The 22,963-nt window shown below is 33.0% G+C and overlaps 1 protein-coding gene across 1 annotated transcript in view; it reads left to right on the top strand.

Moving 5' to 3' along the window:
- Window positions 1-14,581: 14,581 nt before the first annotated feature.
- Window positions 14,582-22,963, top strand: part of LOC118188730 (retroviral integration site protein Fli-1 homolog) — an 82,233-nt gene continuing 73,851 nt past the window's right edge. The window contains exon 1 of the mRNA XM_035359220.2: window positions 14,582-14,972. Within this exon, the coding sequence (XP_035215111.1) occupies window positions 14,660-14,972 (313 nt within the window). The 5' untranslated portion in view covers window positions 14,582-14,659. The remainder of the gene's footprint in view (window positions 14,973-22,963) is intronic.

Below are 22,963 nucleotides of genomic sequence, written 5' to 3'. Positions count from 1 at the left end.
GAACTATAGAAGGAGGTGATGAGCAGTTCTTGAAATGTTTAAGGCTATTTTTATTAAAATTATCTGACTATAAAATTACATTCCTGGACGATTAAACCATAGTTCTGATCTATTATCTCGTCCTATTTGTGAACACTCAAGTACAGATTCCAGTCAAGTCTGTGCTGTCTCTGTCGAAATGTCTACCATTAGCCCTGCAGAACTACACCAATCACAGCTGGAAGATGATCTTCAGAAGATCATTGAAACATTTTAAGAGTCCAGAGAAGGAAGTAGACTGTACAACTTGGACTGGAAGAGGGTGCATTATGAACAGAGAAGTTTTGTACTGATATGCCCCTGATTCGGAAGAGAAAGAAGCTCAGCTAATTATACCTCGAAGAAAAGCAGAAATCTTGAAAGAATATCATGATTCGCCAACGGCCGGTCACTATGGATCTGAAGGAACATTTTATCAAATAGCAAAAAGATACTACTGGGTTGGAATGAGAAATGATATAGCAGACTATGTCAAAAACTGTCTCGAATGTTGTCTTTATAAAGCCTCTAATTAAAGGCCATCTGGCTTACTTCAAACTCCTGTCTATGCTCAACGTTTTGAGACCTTGTCAATTGATCTTTTCGGTCCCCTTCCCGAAACATGGTTAAAAATGGATTATTGTGCAGGACTGTGCAACGAAGTGGACAGAACTATTTGCTTTAAAGGAAGCCACGGCTAGAGAATGTGTCACTATTCTTTTGGAAGAAATCGCCCTTCGATTTGGGCTACCCAGAAAAATAATAAGTAATAATGGTGCCCAGTTTACTAGTGCTATTATGCAACAACTATGCTATATCTTGAACACTGATCAAAGTCTTACTCCTGTCTATCACCCACAATCTAATCCAGTTGAAGGAAGAACAGAGATCTGAAACCGCGTTTAGCAATACTTGTTGGTAATGACCATCAGTCATGGAAGGATAAATTGCCATTAATGAGGTTTGCTTTGAATACAGCCAAATGTGATTCAACTGGACATTCTGCTGCATTTTTTCAATTTGCATGAGAGTTACGAACCTTAGATGATGTAAACCATGATATAAAAGCCGTAATTGAGAACGATAATTTTGTTCCCGAAATTATTCCATATTTGAAACGTTTTGCAAGAAATATACAACAGGTACGAGAAAGAGTCGAATTGCATCAAGATAAGCAGAAACGATATGCTGACAAAAAACGAAGAGAAACTCCAAAATTCGTTCCTGGAAATAAAGTTTGGGTTACCCTCCACCCAATCAGCAAAGCTGCACTAAAGAAAACTGCTAAACCCATGCCGAAGAGAGATGGTCCTTATGTGATAGTGACTACAAGATCTCCAACCACTTATGATATTGCCGATCCTCACGAACCAGACAAAATTCTCGGCAAAATTTAATTTTTCAGCCTTGAAACCATATGAAGATCGAAATAAGTTTCAGACATCAGCTCGTGTAACTCCAGTGGTTCTCTTAAAGAAAAGAGGACGCCCATGTAATATCACCTGAATCTGCACCTGTTGCACAAGATACTGGTGACGCTAAATCTACTGCTTGTCAAACTCTAGCCCGTCCATCTTGTTCTCCGCCTACTGCACAAAGTAGACAAATGTCAGTTCCTGTCTTCTTGCCGAGACGTCTATGAAGTCCGAGGGAGGAGGCTGTAACAGAACTATTTAACTGTAACCGACCTATTTTATTGAACGCCATCTAGTGGCTAAGAGGAAACACGGCAGTCGACCTCCAACCGCGATACTGATAGGTTACCCTGTACTAGATGTCTCTGTAATTCTAATGTTTGATGTTCCATTTGGTATATGTTTCATTTTTATGTATATTTTTTGTTTATAACCGTTCTTGTGTGCTGTGTTAATAAATCCTTTTAGAGCTAGCCTGCATTAGTGTATATTGAGGAACGCCTATATCACAGCTTCATAAATATCTTTAAACATACTCCAGTATATGCACATGGATCATTGTGTCAGGGAAGACGAAGGCGAATCTTTATCACGTGAATACTCCTCTATCAAGTTCACAAGAACTTAAATGTAAATAAACGAACTGCATAGGCTTCATTATTGATCTGTTGGACAATGATCAAGCTAGTCGTCGGTGCGGCAGTAAGATATCGGAGATGACGAGGCTTCTTCCATAGATTACTGGGAAGAGTCCGTACTGCATTTGAACTGATTCCAAAGAAAAGTGCTTACGGATTACATGTCATAGTGGTAACCTGTCTATTGCAGTTCCCAGTCATTATCATTGTTTTAAATGGGGCTGATCCTGAAACTCGATACTGTTTCCACGAAATCACATAAACCAATACTTTGCATGTTCACTTTCTCACATTATGCTGACTGCAATATCAACTAGCTTGCCGAAACCAGATTTGAAGTATATAGTAGAGAACTATGAACAAACAGCTTATTCAGACATGCATCGTAGAGTATGCTTAAGAAATGCACTTAATCTGAACGAACATTTAACGCTTCTTTTGTATAAAAATGCAGCAGAAATTTCGATAATGTTCTGGTGAAGAGACTTTTCGCTTAGCCCTAAAATCTCTGGAATTGTTCCCATCATCCTAAAACGATGACATTGAAAAAAGGGAAATTCAATCAAATTTCATGCCAAGAGATATGCCACGATGAAATCTTGCCCGTGGTAAGAACAGGAGCAATGATCTCTTAAAATGAATTTCGGAATAGAAGCGTAGGTTTCTTTACCAGTAGAAATATATACAATGCACCAGGAGAAAAAGACTCTCTATTACCTGGCTGTTGCAAAGACTGCCTCACATAGAAAGGTCCAAGACTCTAGAGGCGCTCCAAAGGAGTCGCACGCCGATCGGCGAGGCCGGCCCGCCCCCACAGTCCGAAGCGACGAAGCGACCAGAAACACACATTCCACGACACCACTAGAAGGGAAAGAGGAAAATCAGGGCGTCGAAGTTCAGGCACGAGGAACCACTTCGGCCATGAACAGAAACTAGGTCCTCCCAGGCGTCCACCTGGTGGCGCCGCGAGGAAGGATATGGACAGCCCAATATCAAGGTTCCAGACGCTCGCTGGCAACCTCAAGCAATCACCAGGTCCGTCAGCGACGCACGAACCCCGCCGACCGAGGCACTTCTCCCAGGACCACCTGGAAACCATAGGTTATAGCTCCACCACAACCGAAGGAACGGACACGACAGTACCAGTACGATCCCTGCCAAGCCCGAACCAGCCTGAGACTGAATCATGGCTCTAGTCCTGTGAAGACCACTTATATAGCCCCGTGGTCGAGACTGCCTAAGTACTGATCCTAGCCAGTACTTCCCAGGAATTCTCCTGAATCAACACCCGGGGGGGGGGAAGAAATATATACAAACAATCTTAGAGCTTAGTTTGGTTCGTTTGATAGTGGAAGATCACGCGAATGCTTAACTGCCTAAATGTAGAGATATATTCGTGAGGATTCCCAGGGAAACTGCTTCGTACCCAGGTTACACATGGAGAAAACTACAAAAATGCTCATGCAGCCACGTCATTCTCCGGGATTTGGTTTCGTTTCGAACTACAGTATTCAGCCACTTTGTTGCTTGGATGCTGCTGAGCTATTTACAGTTTGAGATATAAGTATATTGTGCAATTACATTTCTATGTATACTGCATATAAGCATCTTCCCAGCTTAATTCAGAATGATGAATAAATAAAATTTCTCTCGTTCGAAGAAGAATTTTTAAAATCCTAATTTATTTAAAGTCTAAAATTTGTAATACTTAGCGCACGTCTTTCTGGTACCCTTTTTTTTCTTAAATGACATTGTCAGACAACAAAGAACCTGCCTTTATTTGAAATGAACTGACTGACCTTCAAAATGTTTTGTATGAAAACTGCTAAGTTACCGTGCAAATACTAAGAGATGAATCGCAAAATATTTTATACCTTTAAGACTTGTATTTAGATTCCATTCTTAGCTGTAGGCGAGCTTAATGTTAACCAGTATCTTTCAGAATGAGAAATTCATTTGTAAGTGATATCTGACAGTATACAAAGCTTTAAGAAGATATCGTCAAACTGTCCTTGTTTTAAAAACATACTTTTTTTTTATTATCCTTATAAATAGGGCAGAATAAAATTTTCTTTTTTTATGTGCAAATACTTATTTATTTAATAAAAAACTAGTGGACTGAATTACCGTCTTCATTAATATAGTACACTACGAAAAAAAAAAAAAAAAAAAAAAAAAAAAAAAAAAAAGGAGGACAGTTGACAGTTATATCTCCCGTTCTACTGGGCCGTTTGAAAAAATTCAAAGTGCGTTTTTTCATGTCTCGAAAGCGCGACTTAGGATATATATTAGATTTATATATAGCGTTGTTCTAACATAGGTATTTTGACACAAAATCGAACTTTTTCTGAAAAAACATACCATTTTTTCTATATTTCGATTCTACGATTCAAATTATGCCTAGATATTAAATTTTGTAAAATTTGGTGCGAAATTTAGGGAGAAATTCAAGAATTTAGCTTGGCGAAATTTTTTCAGTTTGAGCCGAAAATAATGCGCTTGGCGAACTTCTTAAAATATGGCAACCAATTTTCCTTTCCCTTCCATTATGCCGGAGCAGAAAAAAAGGCACCTCGTTCCTGCCTTTTTACATTGTGCATGAGCGGGAAAAAGTCACATCGTTTCTACTTCCAAATAATTTTAGCAAAGTGTTTAAACCACATCTAATGTTTTATAGCTTTCAACAAACATGCCAAATTTCAAAACGGGCCAAAATATAAATTTACGTATATCTTCGGAAGTTTTGAATAAAAAATTGTAATTTTTTGCAGGTTTACTTAGAAATACGTCTATTTTTAAGCTGATGGTAAAACTTTTATAGCTTATAATTGAAAATGTTTTTGAAATTGAAAAATTTATAAAAATTATTCAAAAATACAAATTTTAAAAATAAATCATAAAAATGCATGAATTTTTTTTGGAATGAGCCTGAATTTCGAAATATAGAAGGAAGAATCAAATAAGCTTGATAACAAAAGAGAGATTAATAATTATATACCAAACTAGCTAAAATTTGAGGAGCTAATTTTAGCTAAATTTTGAGCAGCTGAAAGTTTGAGAGCTACTGTTTTAAAAACTACTCATGCGATTTTTACAAAACTTGGTACTTTCGCGTAATTTGCCTATTTGGTAGAATTGTAATATGGAAAAAAATTGGTATGTTATTTCAGAAAAAGTCCAATTTTGTGTTAAAATACATATATTAGAACAATGCTATATATAAATCTAATACATAGCCTAAGTCGCACTTTCGAGACAAGGAAAACGCAAGCTGAATTTCGTCAATCGGCCCAGTAGAACGGGAGATATAGAACTGTCCCATTTTTTTTTCCCGCAGTGTACATTTAAAGAGAATTAGTTTTCATTTATAACATTCGTTAGAAATTTTCCATTTTCGGTAAATCTCCCTAAAAAGTTCTTGCGGGAATTTTTATCTCATACACCAATTATACCGAGTCAAGATTTCTACAGAATTGCTATTGGTTCCATCAAACGCTTTACAGTAAAGTACACAAATGGCAATTCAGAGTGACTATTTGGGTTATTTGCCTTTTCTAATTTCCAATTTTCATTCATACATTTTTCTTTCTGGAACCACTCCATGAAAATACTAATGTACTGTGCTCACATTAACAGAAATTTAATACTGGGTTTTGAGGGATACAAGAAAGCACACGAATATCTCATGCTCTCTGAGTATTTTTCTAAGAAATGTATTCTATTATTTCATTTCGTAATTTTCGCTTTCTATGTAGTATATGACTTAAGCTACAAATGGTTTCGGCTGTTTTCAAAGAAAGGTATAACAACAGTGAATATAAGATAAAGAACAGTGAATATAGATGTAGAGTTTATACACTCTAATAACGTCTTGACGAGTTCAAAATAAACAATTATTTTGAACCGATTAAGAGTAGTACGACTACCGCCTTTCATGTTACATAAAAAATGAAATACATTAAATTCAAATCTAGGATTGTTTCCGCTGTTGCTATCTGGGTTATTTTTAAATATCCTAAGTTGGGTAATTTCTGCATCCTGTGTTACTCACCATTTAACTCTTGCTCATATATTATTTTGCTATATGAAATATCATCATTCTCTTCTAAGTTTTAAGCGTTTTCATAAGACTTGATTTTTTCTTCACTTTAAACATTGTAGTAAAGTTGCGGAATGTCGAGATGTCTAGAATAATTCATTCAACTTCTATTAAGCATTACTGCTACAGTGAAAAAAAAAAAAAAAAAAAAAAAAAAAAAATGCGAATCTTTTTTTTCTTAGTATTTTTTCCCTTACATTTTCCTGGTTTAATTTTATTGTTAGATTTGTAGAACTTGCGTGCGGTGGATTTTCTGTAAAGTTAGAGGAATGGAAACTCTAAACTGTCTAACCTGTAGCAGAACACAGTCTTGGACTAATAATAAAGAATACAAAGCAAAGGTACAGGAATATCATAGAGGATTTAGGTCGAGAATATTGCATAGCTTTTGCAATATACTTTGTAGCCTGCTATAAAATTTATTCGCCAATGGAGATATTGTATGGAGATAAATGATTTAGTTAATAAAGGAAAAAATTTGATACTGGCACCACAATAACTTCCTTGCATGGCCTATTAAATTATACACAATTTTAGCTGCACATCATTTAAGCTTATTTCCTCGAATTAGTTTAACTTAGTTAACCGATCTAGCAAGATAAGTTAAAAATTACATCAAAGACTTCAAATTTTGAGATTAAATATTCTAGTCAATTTTTGTCGTATGGGAGTCAAATTTCTAATATTATTTTTTTATAATGAGTGTAAAACTTTCCCAAACGTAAGTATATGAACTATGAGACAGTATTAAAAGTTAAATTTCATTATTTATCGAAAATTGATTTTGTTTTATTTTATTTATTTATTTATATTTTTATATTAACAAAACGAAAATATTTTCGCCATTTAAAACACTTCTGTAATTGAAAATATATGACTACGACCAACGATTGGAAACTAAGGCCAGGTAAAGACTTTTAAGCCAGGCAAGAGGGTGGGTATAAATATATAAATATACAATGTTTGGTACTGCCGATTACAAAAAAATGTAGGTGCACAACTAGATGTTTATAAACAGTCTCCTATGCAAAATACCAACGTTCTACGGCTAGTCATTTTAGAGTTATGCTAGATACATACAAACATAAATGCACACATATATATAAATGCGTGCAGACATCACGAAAAAATTCCTTCTGAATCCATCTTAAATCCGTTTTGCAATCTGTTTTGGAAAAAAGAGCGCTCTACCCTGCCCGAACGGATGTCACGCAAAAAAATATTCCAAAGGGATATTTCTGTTGAAATATGATACCCGAAATGTTTTGCGATTACAATACTTCTTTTTAATTAATACAAGGAAATAAAAATGTATAATTTACTGCTAGAAAGCTTTAATGAAACTAAACTTCGTATAACTTCGAATCTGCATTATTTAATCACGATCTTCAAGGTATGTTTTATTTAAAATAATCTACGCAGATAGACATCGGTGCATTTCCGAGACTGCTATCTAGGATTACGTTCGATGAAATTCAGGTCAAAATTTCTCATATGATATTTTACATACATCGTGGATCATAACTACATGAAATAAAATTGAGCATACTAGCTCTGTTACTGTTAATTTTATTAAAGTTATGCATAACATGCCTGAAAGTGTCGAAAAAAGGAAAAAAAAAAAAAAATAAACACTATAATAGCACGACGGTTGACATAATGTAATGGTTTATTTAATGCGATTAAAATTTTCTGTAAGATTTTAGCTGAAGTTTAGCTAATTTGAGTCTTTTTTTAGGTATATGAAGCTAAAAAAAATAATAACATTAATTTTTAATGACCCATGCACGATCTCGCCAACCAATATCGCTCAGTCTCAGATTTTCTACAAATTGCAATGCACCTTATTAAAATGGTCTTTACCGATAATACCACAGCTGCAGAGTGGGCAGGTTGGACTTGGCATGATACCAATGCAAAACAGGTGCGCCGCCAAGCAGTCATGTCCAGTAGTCAATCGCAATGTAGCCACAGCTGGGGAACGAGGTCAATCAGGCATATTGTCCTGAAAAATCTTCAGTCAACTCATGAACTTATAACTCTGAAAACTTAACACGTTGCTATAATTGTCAGGAGATAGGTCATATTAGCCGAGGGTGTCAGAATAAACCAAAGTGTGCCCAGTGTGCTAGATCTCACGACGCTCCAATAACAGATTGCCAAGAACAACCATCTTGTGTAAATTGTTAATTTCAAACGAGCATAAGGGAACAACATTTGATTGCACTCACACGGCATTTTCAACAAAATGTCCGACCTATCGACAGAAATTAAAACAGCAAATCAGCCAAATGAACCGGGAATAGAGATAGTAGGATAGATATAGGCCCTTTAAAGTAGAAATTCGGTGAAATTTATACAATGTAATTTACAGAGATCTATAGCGGCAACGAGCAACATTCATCAAATACTACTTGAACTGGGGTGTACAGTGGGTCTGCGTATCAGTGCGGCGTATCAGTGCTCTAGCTACTGAAGTTATATTGCAATATGGTATACAATTAATTTTTTCGGTAAGTGTAATTAATATGGACTTAGCATTAATCGCATTTAATCATTGCACACAACCTTCATTGCTAACATTAAAAAGAGAATAAGGGATTTCTAGGAAAAATAATGTTTCAGATTTCTGAAACATTATTTTATCACAGATTAAAAAAAATCTGAAGTGGACACCACTTGACTTTCTTATAATTATATTAAATTATGCATATGTTTTTCGTGCATTTCAGTTAAACTTATTTCATGAGATATATTTTTCATTTAATCAATTCAGTTCTCACTTTGCGGCAAGGAAAAAATACATAAAAACTCCAAACATCTTCATTAAAAATTGTAAAATACAGAAGAACATAAAACACCAAATAGAGTTAAAAACCATTAACAAAATAATTTTCATAATTAAAATTAAAGTTTAAATCAATTAAAATTAGGCAGAAAGACAGATTTCTCGGGGTACAAAACCTTTGGCCCTACTCGACAAAAGGACACTGAAGTTAGTGCAGAAACTGACTTAATTCACGATGTGACTAAGTTTCAAATGTAAACAAATAGCGACGTTCTTAGGCTTAGTGGAACTTAAACAACTTTTAAACTGTTGATAATTCTAAAACTATTGCATGTAGATTAACTAAAGCATAAAAACCTTACACAACAAACAAAAGAACAATATAATTCAATATTAATTGTATTATTTATACTCAGTATTAATTATGTAAATTCCTTTTATGCGAGATATATACGTACATACGTATATACGCACGTAAGTAAAGACGTCAAGAAAAAAATCTGTACTGAATCCATTATTTAAATCCATTTCACAATCCGTTTTGGTAAAAAGAGTCATTTATTTTATCCGTACGTACAGATGTAACGCAAAAACTTTGTTCAAATAGAATCGAGAGCGGCCAAAATGGATATTTTAGTTGAAATACGATACTCGAAATTTTTCGCGATTACAACACTTCCTTTCTTCATACAAGGAAATAAAAAAGAAAAAAAAGAAAAAAAAAAAAAAGAGAGAGAGAGAGAGAAGAAAATTGGAATGATGACTTTCAAAAGACTTGATTCTGATGATTCTACTCACGACGCAGGAATACACTATCCGTAACTGTAAAATTCAGATTTCTCAGAAATGACTTTTCCGAAAATCTCACCTAACTAAAACATTTAAAACTTTTACTGTGTAATTTTAGCACTCGCATTTTTTAAAACTACACGCTGGAAACAGAGACGTTTGGGGTTATTTATGTATTTCATTAACTAGTCTGGAAAACTATAATTTCTAATAACATAATCTCCCTTATATAATCATATCATAACCTATGAGAGGTAACTGTAGTGAAGACATTTCTTTCTCTACCTCAAATTAGATCTAAGGGGATAGGAGTGTGATTAAGTACTATGAATCTGAATCCATTTTCCGTTTCTTTTTTCTTACCTTCTCTAGTTTCGTTTGTTCCGTCTTTAGTTTCTGTATCAGTGTCTTTGTCATCAGGTTTTCTATCTGCTTTTCATCCTTCTCCTCTTCTTCAGTGGTCTCTGTAGTTTATTCGTTTCGCACGGTTCCTCTTGCTTGTCTGTTACAATTTACGTTTCTGAAGTTTTCTACTAGCATTTAATACATCATAAAGCACGACTGCTATCCTTATCTTCCATCATAAATTTCACTACAATACAGACAGTCATGCTGAGTAGTCGCAGTCCTGCTATTCACATATATGTCATATTTTTTATGCATAGAAAAAGACACTGGAATTCTTAACAGCTTTCGGTAGCCATCATGGCTTATGGTTAAAGGATACAGATGAAGATAACGAATTGTATTTCGATAAATCACCAACTTTATTTTCACACATATCCAGTTAGTTTGGCAGACCTTTATTGAATCATAATTAAATAGGATAAATTGCTATGTACATTGTTTTTTTTAAAAAATAAGACGCAGGCACTTGGGACGGGAAAGACGGGGAAGCAGAGCAACTTGGATGTTGGCGGGACGGAAGCTAGGAGAAGAATGACATAGTTTTTTGTGTCAAAAGTATTTATACTAAGTCTGATGTAATTGTAGAGAGAAGCTATGATTGGTGAATCTTAGGTTGTTACATAACATAGAAGGATCTCAAATTTGGAAGAACGGATGACTTTAGAGGGAGAGCACCGAATCTAGAATCGTTATTTTTGAAGTCACCAACTGTTCTTAAAGCAGCTATTGTATTTTCTTATATCTTACACACACACACACACACACACACACACATATATATATATACATGTCTGGTACTGCCGATTGCAATAATGGAGGTACACAACTAGATACTATGGCAGTTTCATGCACAGAATTTCAACATTCTATGACTAGTCGTTTTTAAGTTAGGCGAGATACATACATACACACATAGGTGTGTACGTACAGAAGTCACAAAAAAAAATCCCTTTTGAATGTATTTTAAATCTGTTGTACAATCCGTTTTGGAAAACGAGTCCTTTATTCTGCACGTATACACAGACTTCACGCAAAAAATTATCCAAATAATTCGGGAACTGTCAAAATCGATATTTACGTTGAAATATGATGTCCGAAAGTTTTCGAAATTACCATATTTCCTTTACTTCAATACCTATTTACTATTCAAAATATTAATAATGCAATACTCCTAGAAACGACATGATTAAGCGAATTTGAGACGCTATACACAGACTTCGTGGGACCCAATAATAGTAAACCTTCGTAATAACATTGCTCGATATATTGGGTTTTCAATTATTATTCGAGTGTTATCTTAAGACATTTCTAAATAATTTTGCTAGCAATCAGAATAACACTCTTGTATTGCTCATACGTCATTTTCCCTTGAATAATCAGGACTTAAAATAGCTCTCCTAGTAGTTTAGAATTTTTAGAAGTAAGTTCTGTTTGAAATCTTTCACTATCCATGACAAAATATTTAATTTTGTTGAACATGATGAGAACAGTTTTGATGTTAATGTTGTAGAACAACTTGTTTTCGTTTATAGAGATCCCTTACCTGTCTTCCTTGAAATACATATATATTTTTAAATAAACCCAATGTTAGTTTAAGGTTGATTTTTACTTAGCTTGAAATTTGAAATTAATGCAAATAAACTACAGCTGAAATTTTTGGACATGTTTTTAAAAAATAAATTTGCAAGTTACTACATTCACTTTAAGTAAATGAACATGAAAATATAAAAGTCTTGGTAAGATATAAATTCGCATAATTTATAAATATGCATGAATGTCTGTATAATACTTAATGTGTATTCATTTTTATGCTTTTTTAATTACATAAAAATCTGAAAATACATGAGATTGATTTTTGAACTTCCCTTTTTCCTGTTTCAGCGAAAACGGTTTTAGAAATATATATATGTGTGTATTTTTCCTGATATTACGCAAATATTACATTTTTCACTGGGGAAACCATTTATTTTCATGATGCGAGCTTAATTCCAACCGCGCTATCAATATTGTAACAAGGAAACATTAGAGGTGTGGTGAGAAAAATTTGCATGTTTGTATTATTCTCAGCTTGGAATTATGATATTCTTGTTAATTATACGTACCTCATTCCCAATATTCACAAAATATATTTTCCCATAACTAGCTCTTCAGGCTAATTACAAGCGCATCGTGAATGCGCATCTATAACGCTGACGCAAAAGATCCATTTTAAGGGGTGGTCTGTATATAACTGCTACACGCAAATTTCTACTCATCACGGAATAATTTTCCCATCGTGCTCGTCCTCCGAACGGAGGGTGCTACTATCCCCTGCAGTTCTGGGTGTCACGTGATGCGCATTTTGCGTTTTGTCGCCACGTGACCTGCACATGGCTTATTAACAATGTGTCTGTATTCCTGTGTGCTGGGGTGCGTGTGACCCATGAATTTTTACGCACAACTTATGTCACAAGCAAAAAAGTGTGAGAAACAAAAACTCCTCTGATGGACATCGAGAAGAAAGGGAAAAGGATCACCTAATAAAAATTTTCCTCTTTTCGAGCAAGGAATATTTTAATGCCCGAACCTAATTGGCTGTTTGGTAGTTGTAGTGCAATAGTCATAGACTACTTTCGACTTACACATTGTTGTTCATACATACCTCGAAGAAAATCTGGTTCAAAAGCCCAACTTTATTTTCACACATATCCAGTTAGTTTGGCAGACCTCCCATGAAACTATATCCTGATGCACTTCTCGGAAAGTCTTGTATAACATTCCCCCCCTTAAGAAGTCTGGTAGATTTCAAGACGCAAATAGTTTCTTTTACTTATTACAGTAATGACTAAGCTTCAGTTTTCAGTATTCCGTAATCATGCGGTTACGTATTATTCTTGATTAGCTTCGTTAAGGTTATCAGCAAAAACTGTTTTCCACGACACGCTGAGAGTTAATGGTTCGTTTTTCCCAACCTTCTCTTTATCAGGAAATTTCAGAGTAAGCATTTTCATGATTGTCTTATTCTATCTCATTATTTATTGCTTGAACAGGGGTTTCGTTGCACTTCTAGGCGCTGCTTCAGCTCTTCGAAGAAAATTACCAAACCAATAATTTTCTTAGAATTTTAAATGCCGAGTTAAAAAGCTTTAGTAAGTATTGCAGTATTTTTTGAACCATTACTTGCCCTAAAAATTTCTAATTTATTTTTTGTTGCCTCTTCTAATTCAATCAATTTATATATATTTTAAATTTCTTTATTTCATTAACAAATGACTCTTTTCGACTTAAGATTAACAGCAAATCAACATCATGCTTAGAATATATGTAAATTGTATGCTAATTATAAGAGAACGAGTTTGCTTTTCAACACTTGAAATTAAGGAAGATTATAGTATTCGGCATTTGAAATTAATGAAGAAACTATTTTGTTTAGAAATGTCGCTAAAATGGAAAAGAAAATTTCAGTATTACAGCCATTAATTCGAGGTAATATATCTCTGGTATTGTTGCCAGTCTGCCTTGTAACAGAACATCAGTGTCAAGACGAGTTATCGTTAATTATTTTAGCGAATTCTTGTAGAATTGTAAGAACATGACTGATGTTTCTTTGTAATCTTTTATCGTTATTTCCATATGGTTATCATTCTAACTATTTTAGTGCAGTCTGTTGATCTGGATGTCCGTTACAGAGAATGTCTTCAATAAGATATAGGAGATGCATTGAAAGTTTTACTTTAAGAATCCAGTAAGTTAACCTGGAATATTGTGGCTTATACAGATAGTTCTGATTGTAGAATATAATCCTATATAGTTCATAAACACATATTTCAATCATTTCGAGTCTGCTTAAATTTCAAATTTAATGTTTCTTTTGTCGAGTGAGTAATATGTCTTCTGATATTTAAATTTTTGTTTTATTTCTTCTTTATGAAATACGGGCTTTTCGTAGCAAAAGTTCATTTACAATGACTAACAATTATTTTGTCAGCAAAACTTCCGAAATGAATAGATAAATAATTTCATCTGATGGAAGAAATTAAGTATTTTAAAATTTATACCATTAATTTTTGAAAGCATGTGAAGGAGAATTCAAAAATGAAACTAGCAATGTTCTGAAATTAAAAAAGTATTTATGTGTAATTTCTATTATTGTTATGATCTCTGATTTATTTATTATAACATTTTCTAAACTTATTGGATCCATCATCTTCTTCTGAGAATGCTGTCTTAATTTCTATATTTACGGCTCAATATCTATTTACTTCTTTCAGCTACGGGATCCTTATTTTTGATTGCGTCAAGTCAACGAACTCATTCATTAGATTTCGCTTTGCATAGTTTGAAAATATTCCACACCGCACCTTGCGATGTTCTTATATCCTTCCTGAGGAAGTAGCTCTGTTTAAAAAGCACCGGAAAAACTTCCACTATATTCCATTTCCAGGAAGGAGGACTACAGGAAACCAGGCCGGAGGTCTACTCGTTACAATTATTACCGAGTCAGAACTTCGTTCAATTCTTAGAGATGTTTGACGGATCGGACCATTGCCGTTATGAGCACGATTATGGAGAGCCTCCTCCGGAACCGGTTGACGAACCGGAAAAAGGAACCGTTGATATTTTGGAAGTGTCACAAACTCTGTATGGTATGGAGGACGTAGTGGACAGACGTGAACCAGAAAACTGTGGTGCGGATACTTTGGATGTACAAGTGAAAAGTGAAAGTTCGGAATGGAATACGAGATTGTGTTCTGTAGAATCCGAACTTGAGTCTCCGAATTTACTTCACCCAGAAAGAAGGTGTCAGCCTTTAGAAGAATCAAGAAGTATCAGCAATAGTAAGTAAAATTAAAATTAAATAATATTTAATTTTTTTAATATTATATTTAAGACAAAACTAATTCTTATTTAAAGTTTTTCAAATGGCTTACTTTTATTGATTTCAATTATTAGGAAGACAATCTGTATCTACTAATAAAAATTGTAAATCTTATAAATTATAATATAAAAACACAATGAACTGCAAATACTATTGATAAATAATTTGAAAGCTGTTGCAAAATTTCAGATTTCAAATTAATTAAAAATGCTGTAATAGTTGCTATATTCTTCTATATGCTGTGCTTAACGAATTTAAGTACACAATACAGAGAATGTTTTACTACTGCATATCTTATATTACAAAAGCATTCTCCAGTACTTTTAATCTGCTTGAAACTTTCATAATTTAAATTGTAGGGTACCAGATTATATGAGCTAGCTCTTGTGTAGAGCTTGTGTGAGCTCTAGTTAAAATCAATGATAAGTTTCAAAATTTTCTGTTTCATAGAAATAACATGATTAGCAATTTGAATCTGTAATATATCGGTTTTAATTTTAAGTTATGCCCAAATAGTAGCTACATCTTTGCAGTGGCGTAGCTAGAATTTTGGCCGCCCGGGGTGGTTTTTGAATTTACCTCCTCTCTTGATATGCAAACAAATAACGCACGCCCTTCTTGATATACAAAAATTTATCAAAACGACACGTAGAGAAATAAATTCAAACTCTACGTTTATATATCATGAATAACTCTGATTCCAACGTTTTAAAATTATATTATTGCATAATTATTTTGTCTCCCCCTTTTTGTTGTTCGATGGCATTGTAGAAGTCTGTTTGATTGCCCTTGCTGTTATATAGACAGTAGAGAAAGATTTGTTAAATGCAAAAAATTCATTCGTAGTTCTTAAATACTTCTTAAATAATTTCTATTTAGAAAATGCTTCTTGCAGCTACTAATATAACAACAGTTAAGAGGAAAGTTTGCACTGGTATTACAGTATTCGGAACTTTGGTCTAGATATTATATTTTATAATAAACTGTAAAAATTCAAAAGGACTGTCCTTCCACGTTCTTGTTTCGATTTCCCTAGAGATATCGGAAATAAAAATCTGAAATATTTTTTCCTTTGAAGAATTCTTCCTTATGAATGTCCCCCAGAATCATAATTAAGTTGATATTCATAATTTGCATTCAAATGTTTCGACGGTGTAAAAAAGGCATAACAAAAGTATGTAGCTATTGAAATTCCGTGGTGATTTCTTCGAATACTTTATCTAGAGTAAAAACTCTTTTTTATCATTTTATTAAATATGGCAATTTAGAATTTAATTCTTCGCCTGCCTCGACGAGCCGTCTGCCTAGTAACTATAAAATGATATTTCGAGCAAAGAATGCTGCTCCTAAAAACCTGCCGTCAAAAGTGGAACGCCGTCTTCGTTCCCTCTAGCTTCGCCACGGCGTCTTTATGTGCTTTGTATTTAACGTATTTATACTGATAATATAATAAATTCTAGTTAGTTGGTTGGTTTAATTATGACAAAGCACACTAGGGCTAAGACACAAAAACACCCTTTTCTTCATGAGCACTTTTTTTTTTTTTTTTCCAAATTTTAAGTGCAATAGAAAAATTTTGATTTCGATATTATTTAACGTATTAATGAAAATATTTTCTATCTATGTAATATTTAAGTATGGGTAATCAACATTTCACGCTGTTTTGTTAGCTTTCAAAAGTATGTAGATGTATATCATTATTATGTTTTTACGATGATTATTATTAAAGTTAATTAAAGCGTTAAAGACGGTTAAAAGGACAGAAATATTTTTCGAAAGGAAAGAAATAAAACTCGCGAGTCGATCACGAGCTAAATAGTAAAATTTAGTCACATTTTCGTGGTCTAGGTTTTACGATAGTAACATTGTAAAAAATTTCGAGCCTGAGAAATCATAACATTATTTTTTCTTCCCCCGAATAAAGCAAACGAGTTTCATGAACAATTAATTCATACATACATTATGCAATTTTTTTTTTTACTGAAGTTTTCTCAGTCAATTTTTGGCAATGCAATAAACGGAGATCTTTGATTGCAGAAAATTAAGAAAACATGAGCTATTAAAAATTTTTAAATGGATAATTGCTTGTACTATAACGATTCTAGTTTTATACTAAATAATATGTACCTAACGAAAAATCTTTCTAATTATAAAAACTGAAGACTGTATTAAAATCTAAATTCGTTTTTTCGAAATTTAATGATTACTGCAGTGCATTTAATTATTGTATAATAGTCGAAATCTTTCAGAAAACATTAAATACCTTTATAAAAGCAGGTTTATTAATTAAGACACAATAACAGGCTGAACAAATACTAATTCAGAAGTCAAACAACAAAAATCAGCGTTATATTTTCAAATTTTCACTGAGTATGTGAAAACTCATATTATCTGTGATGAAAATTATATATCAGAATTAATGGGTTATATCTATATCTATCAAACTACATTTTTAGACGTGATAGAGAAATTATCATTTGACGTGTACTACTGAACATTTTTATGTTTTAAATTAACAAACGTTTTGATAAATAGTCTGCCTTTCATTAGCCATCCATGGCTGGGTTTAAGAATTTAGTTGTAACAAAGAATCATGTATATTATTCTGTGTTAAAATTCTAATTTATCTTTATCTACGCATAATGAAAGCGCTGTTACTAGAAAGGGTTTTAACTGGTTACTGAAAAATATTAATTAAATTACAAAATAGAAGAACCGTTGTTTACTAATTAAGGATCGAAAATTAAGTACGAATTACAGTGACACTACAGTCTTCCTGTAATTCCGATATATCAGCGTTCATAACGGCTGTTTTCGTGAGCGCAGGCTATGTTTTCTTCGCGTAACTTCTAATGAATGAACTAGTTAGCCAGATGAAAAGTAATGTAGCAAAAATGTCGGAAATGAATTTTTAAAAACAGTATGCTCTGAAAAATTTATTATGTTTGAACTGATTTGTGAAATTTTAATCTTTAATGTTATTTTAAGAGTAATGATGCATTTCTTCCGATTGGTAATTTTAGTGCTTAATACATCGAGTTTTATAAAGATAAAGCTGTATCATATATTCTAAAATTTTTTTATTGTGGGGGGGGGGATAGTCTAAACTTATCTTTACTCAGTCAACAAAGGACAGATCTCGCTGTAACCCAGAATGAAAGAGCAAAAAATAGAGTAACAGGATTTGGATTTGTTCTCTTGTATAATTATTCTTTCAAAATTTATTTACGATATTTTAGGAGAGCTATTTTAGTTTTTAGTGCATAAAAGCTTCATGCTATTTAATAGCTAACCACAGAAAATTAAACATGGTCCAGAATCTTGTTTACTTCCTTGCATGAAGGAAGTAAAGGAAATATTGCAATCGTAAAAACTTTCGGTTAACAGATTTGAATGGAAATATCCGTTTTGACTGCTCCTGAATCCATTTTTACTATTCTTTTTTGTGCGATGTACTGACAGAATAAAAGATTCTTTTTCCTAAGACATATTGTAAAATGGATTTAAAATGTATTCAAAAGGGATTTTTTCGTGACCTCTGATGTAAATTTCTAAACCATCAATGTACATCTCTTTTGTAACTAATTAGTTTAACATTGTGTAAGTCTAATTGACCGAAAAAATTGTATTTCACCCTCAGCCCGAATTAAAAAAAAATCATTCGCATTTTTTTTTTTTTTTAAATTCTTATAAAGGGTGAAATACTTCTTTCTTTGAAAAAAATGCAATAGCTTCATATTCATTTAATGGTAAATAGAAATTTCCGGAAAAGAAAAAAAAATATATTTTGCAAATTTTAAAATCTTATTGCTTGATTTTGGTCACAATTTTGGGTTTTCTAGATCTCTCGGCGATAAATCGCTCAGTGGTCGCCGACAAAACCGAAAATTACTCATTTATAATTTTTAACGAAATCTGCCAAATTAACATCCCCTAATTATAGCGAATGCAGTTTCGTACATCCTAAAGCCAGAATAAGAGAAGTAGAATAACATAATTATGAAAACTTAGGTTATTTTCTTCTGCCACAAAAAGTTTCCTCTCTTTATTTTAGTTTGGAGTCGTAAAGAATCACCTGCTTCCTTTGGTTTTACTACTCACATATTAACGAGGTAAAGGAAGATTTTAACTGTTATTTAGGGTTAAAAAGTTGTAGGCCCAGCTTCCTGCTGCTAACATAAAGGATTGTGTAGTTAACGTGATAAATTAATAGTTAAAATAAATAAAGCAGCTAAATAATGCACTATATTTAATTTAAGTTGGATTTTCTTCTGTAAGTCGAATTTTTTCTGTACATGGCATTTACTTTATAAAGTTGGGTATTTTTTAATATTATTTTTTCATTTGAAACGGATGCTGTATAACTAGCATCTTGTATTTGCTATTATTAAGAAAAAACTAAATATATTCACATTTTGCTACCTCGACAACCAACTGCACACAAACATAAGCAAAATTAAATGCATAAGACATTTGTGTATTTACATATTATTCTTGTATATTATTTAAAATACTAAATGTTGTTACATATAAAATGTGCAATTTAACTAAGACTGTTGTCCATAAAAGTTGCTTATGCGACATATTTCAAATCTTTTGAAAATTAAAGCTTTTTCAGCATAGTTTTTATATTATTAATTATAAACTTAGATTGTAAACTCATTAACACGAGCTAAATGTGAAGTAAATAATAATACAGGAAAAAGATCGAAGAAAAATATGATAACAACATTTTCTGTATACTGAGTTTAATGTATGAATGTAGGAAAGATAAGAGAATATACATCTCTGTTTCTTTATCATAAACATGAATTAATAATGTATTTGAAATTAATGTACTGAGACACAAGCGAATTGTTAAATCTAACTTTGCCTATACAATATTTTTTCTCCTACTAGCTTTTTTGGAGCAATTCCAGTGCTTATAATTATCTTACAGTTCATGTCTTCTAATTTAAACTTTAAACCTGTACTAAGAGGACAAAATTTATAGAACTTGGAGTATTTTTTACTATGGTTTTCATCTTATACATTATGGATGATAAAAATTACTGGAAAAATATAAAAAGAAAAGTAGCTTTTTGTACACTAATACTGCATCTGCAAGTCATATTTTCCAATAACCATCATGAGACACTTTTTATGCTGATTACGTTAATGAAATCTATGATAAACAGAAACAAAAATAATTTAAATCCTTTATGTTTTATTATTTCATATGTCTAAGTTAACAGCATATTTGTCTCACATACGTTCCATGCAACATATCTTATAAAACTAAGTTTCTAATTAACTGTTTTTAATTTTCTGTTTCCTCATTCCTATTCTTTATTGCATTTCGGCATCGTCTTTACTTTTAAAATAATCACAGATTTTAATTTTGTACCGTCCGCTAAGCAGGAAAGCACTATGGTGAGCTCAGATTTTTCCTGACCTGTTGTTTTATGTGTACCGGTTTTGTTCCTTTCGCATTAATTGTTTTACTTCCTATCATATCAAACACTTAAATTCTTCCATACTTGCAATATGTGACAGTCAATAATTTTTTTTTACCTTCCTACCAATAACATACTTCTGGAAACTTATCAGGTTGTTTTCCAAACCTTTCGGAAGGCTTTGCGAAACTTTTTTCTCGTTTTTTCTCGTAGAACTTAATTATTCCGTGCCATAAATCTATTGCACCAACTCAAAGTTGTTTTAAAGTTTTATTTTCATTTTTTTGGCCTACTTGAAGGAAAATACGCGTACACTGTTTATTTTTGCAATTAATCCATTCTGACGATTCAGGATGTTTTTCTTCTAGGACAGGCGTTACTCCTTTATGCAAATCAAATTTATTATTTGTCTTATTGTACTGTGTTCTTAATTCTTCTTCCACTCATGTATAGATCTTTCACTAAAACCAAACATCCTTGTTGAAGCACGATTTCCATTTTCATTCGCAAAAAGAGAAAACGTCTGAGTCGTAATGCCGCGAACTCATCCGGCTGAGAAATGTTCTTACCCCAAATTATGTCCCCTTTTCTCGAAAACTTAGAATAACATTCTTGTGCACAACTGCATTGAATACAACGCACTCTTTTCAGAATTATTTACTTCTTCAAGCATTTCTCCCTCACACATATTGTTGCCCTTATCTCTTGTCAATTCAGTATACCATTGTTCGAAAGCCTGAGGAAAACCTACGACTGAATGACTTCAATAGATAACAGCATCGCAAACGTATCTTTCAGGTTTCTTCGTAAAGAAAATATTTAATATTTATGATAGCTCTCTGGATAATTTTATCGAAGTAAGTAGAGTATACTATGGAAGTTAAAAATCCATACTGGTTGCTAAGAATATAATTTATAGAATTGCTGGTATGTTATTGTATCATTCACTGTATTTTATAAGTCTCTACAAGCCATTGATTTATCTTTTACGATTTTTTTCTAAGGTTTTAGAATGTGACGGAATGTTTTTCAATATGAAATGAAAACATAAAGAAAATAGAAGTACGCTTTCATTGCACAAACCCGGAGAGAACGATTTGTCATTTTCAAAATAGAATTGTCTGTTATCACTGTGTTTTTCTCATATTAATACAAGAGTTATTGCGTGACTTTTATTCTGTGTAATTAACAGAAATGACCGAAAAGTACCACTTTGTTCCAAAAATTATATAATCCGAATGTTTTCTTTTTCACTGTGTACTGTCCTAAGGCTAAGTCCTCAAGTTCTACTCATTATTTTTTTAAGTTGGCTCATTAATTTTCTTCCGAATTATGTCCATGAAGTCTTTAATAATGTGAAACTTATATTGGAGTATTTTTATTTTCAGTCGTCAATAAAGGGAAAAAACATAGAATTTGTCATCTCATGAAACAAAGATATATCAGCAACTGATGACAGTGTCATCAACTGATGATGCATTAATTCAGTGGCATTTTTATCACATTTAATAGAAGAAGAGCTTCGTTGCCGAGCAACTATACAGGACTCTGCAACCAACCCAGGTTTTAATTCTTAAGCTAGTTCAAATGTTTCGATATTATGATCATTATGTCAAGAATTAACGTAACTTCAAGCAGTGCCGACTAGTCACAACGAAGTATGTGAAATATTTTTTGAAGGGAGGATGGTGCTCACATGTGAGTGATAGATTAAGCTTAAATGAAAGCGTCGCTATCGAGGAACTTGAAAAGTTTCGATAATTTACTTTCATTTTATAAATTATGGATTATTTACTCCAGACGGAAAAAGGCTGCTCAAATGAAAAAGTAAATTTAGCATTTTTGAGAGAAAAACGCCATAGCTTTGGATGGGTCTCAATGCTCAAAATTGCCCATTCCTAGCTATCAGTGGCTTGAACTTTAATCCTCATACCTTTAGCCAATGCTAACACTCCTGTAATACTTAAAACTTCTGACTGTTAAATAGTGATACTTGAATCGAAGTATACGCGGCGTAGTTGCTGTGGAAATAGTTCTGGCAGGATTTGCTCAGATGCTGTTGGCATGCAGTATGACAAACAACGTCTTTTATTAATCACAGTGCTTTGACATAGCATCCTTACTTCCATTGGCTATGACAGCTGCAATATCTTTCTTCTTCCGCTTGTGCAATAAAAGTATATATTCCAGGCCAAGTTAAGCACTTGAAAAATTTTGATGTCGCCACATATCATCAGTTTTCCCCATTCTTCAAGCTCGATCTTGTTTAACTGCACCATACATTCCATATATACCATATATAAAAGATCTCCTCATAAAAACGGCAACGAGAAATTTTTGTTGTGCCTCCTTTCCTTGATGCATTAAACAAGTGCTTATTTTCCTTAACGGTTAATCCAGCTTTGTATATTGTTAATCTATGGTGCAGTAGTTTTCAACCACTTTGATCCTTGCCCCTTCTCACCATAAGTCAGTAGTGCCATTATTGTGCATTCAAGTTTCTTTTTCAAGTGGT

Source organism: Stegodyphus dumicola, chromosome 1 (assembly GCF_044657685.1).
Source record: "Stegodyphus dumicola isolate Sdum_Otavi_A_Nest chromosome 1, ASM4465768v1".
In the NCBI taxonomy this organism is placed as follows: Eukaryota; Metazoa; Arthropoda; class Arachnida; order Araneae; family Eresidae; genus Stegodyphus; species Stegodyphus dumicola.
Note: the sequence above shows the minus strand (reverse complement) of the source record. Positions and strands in the feature narration are given on the sequence as shown.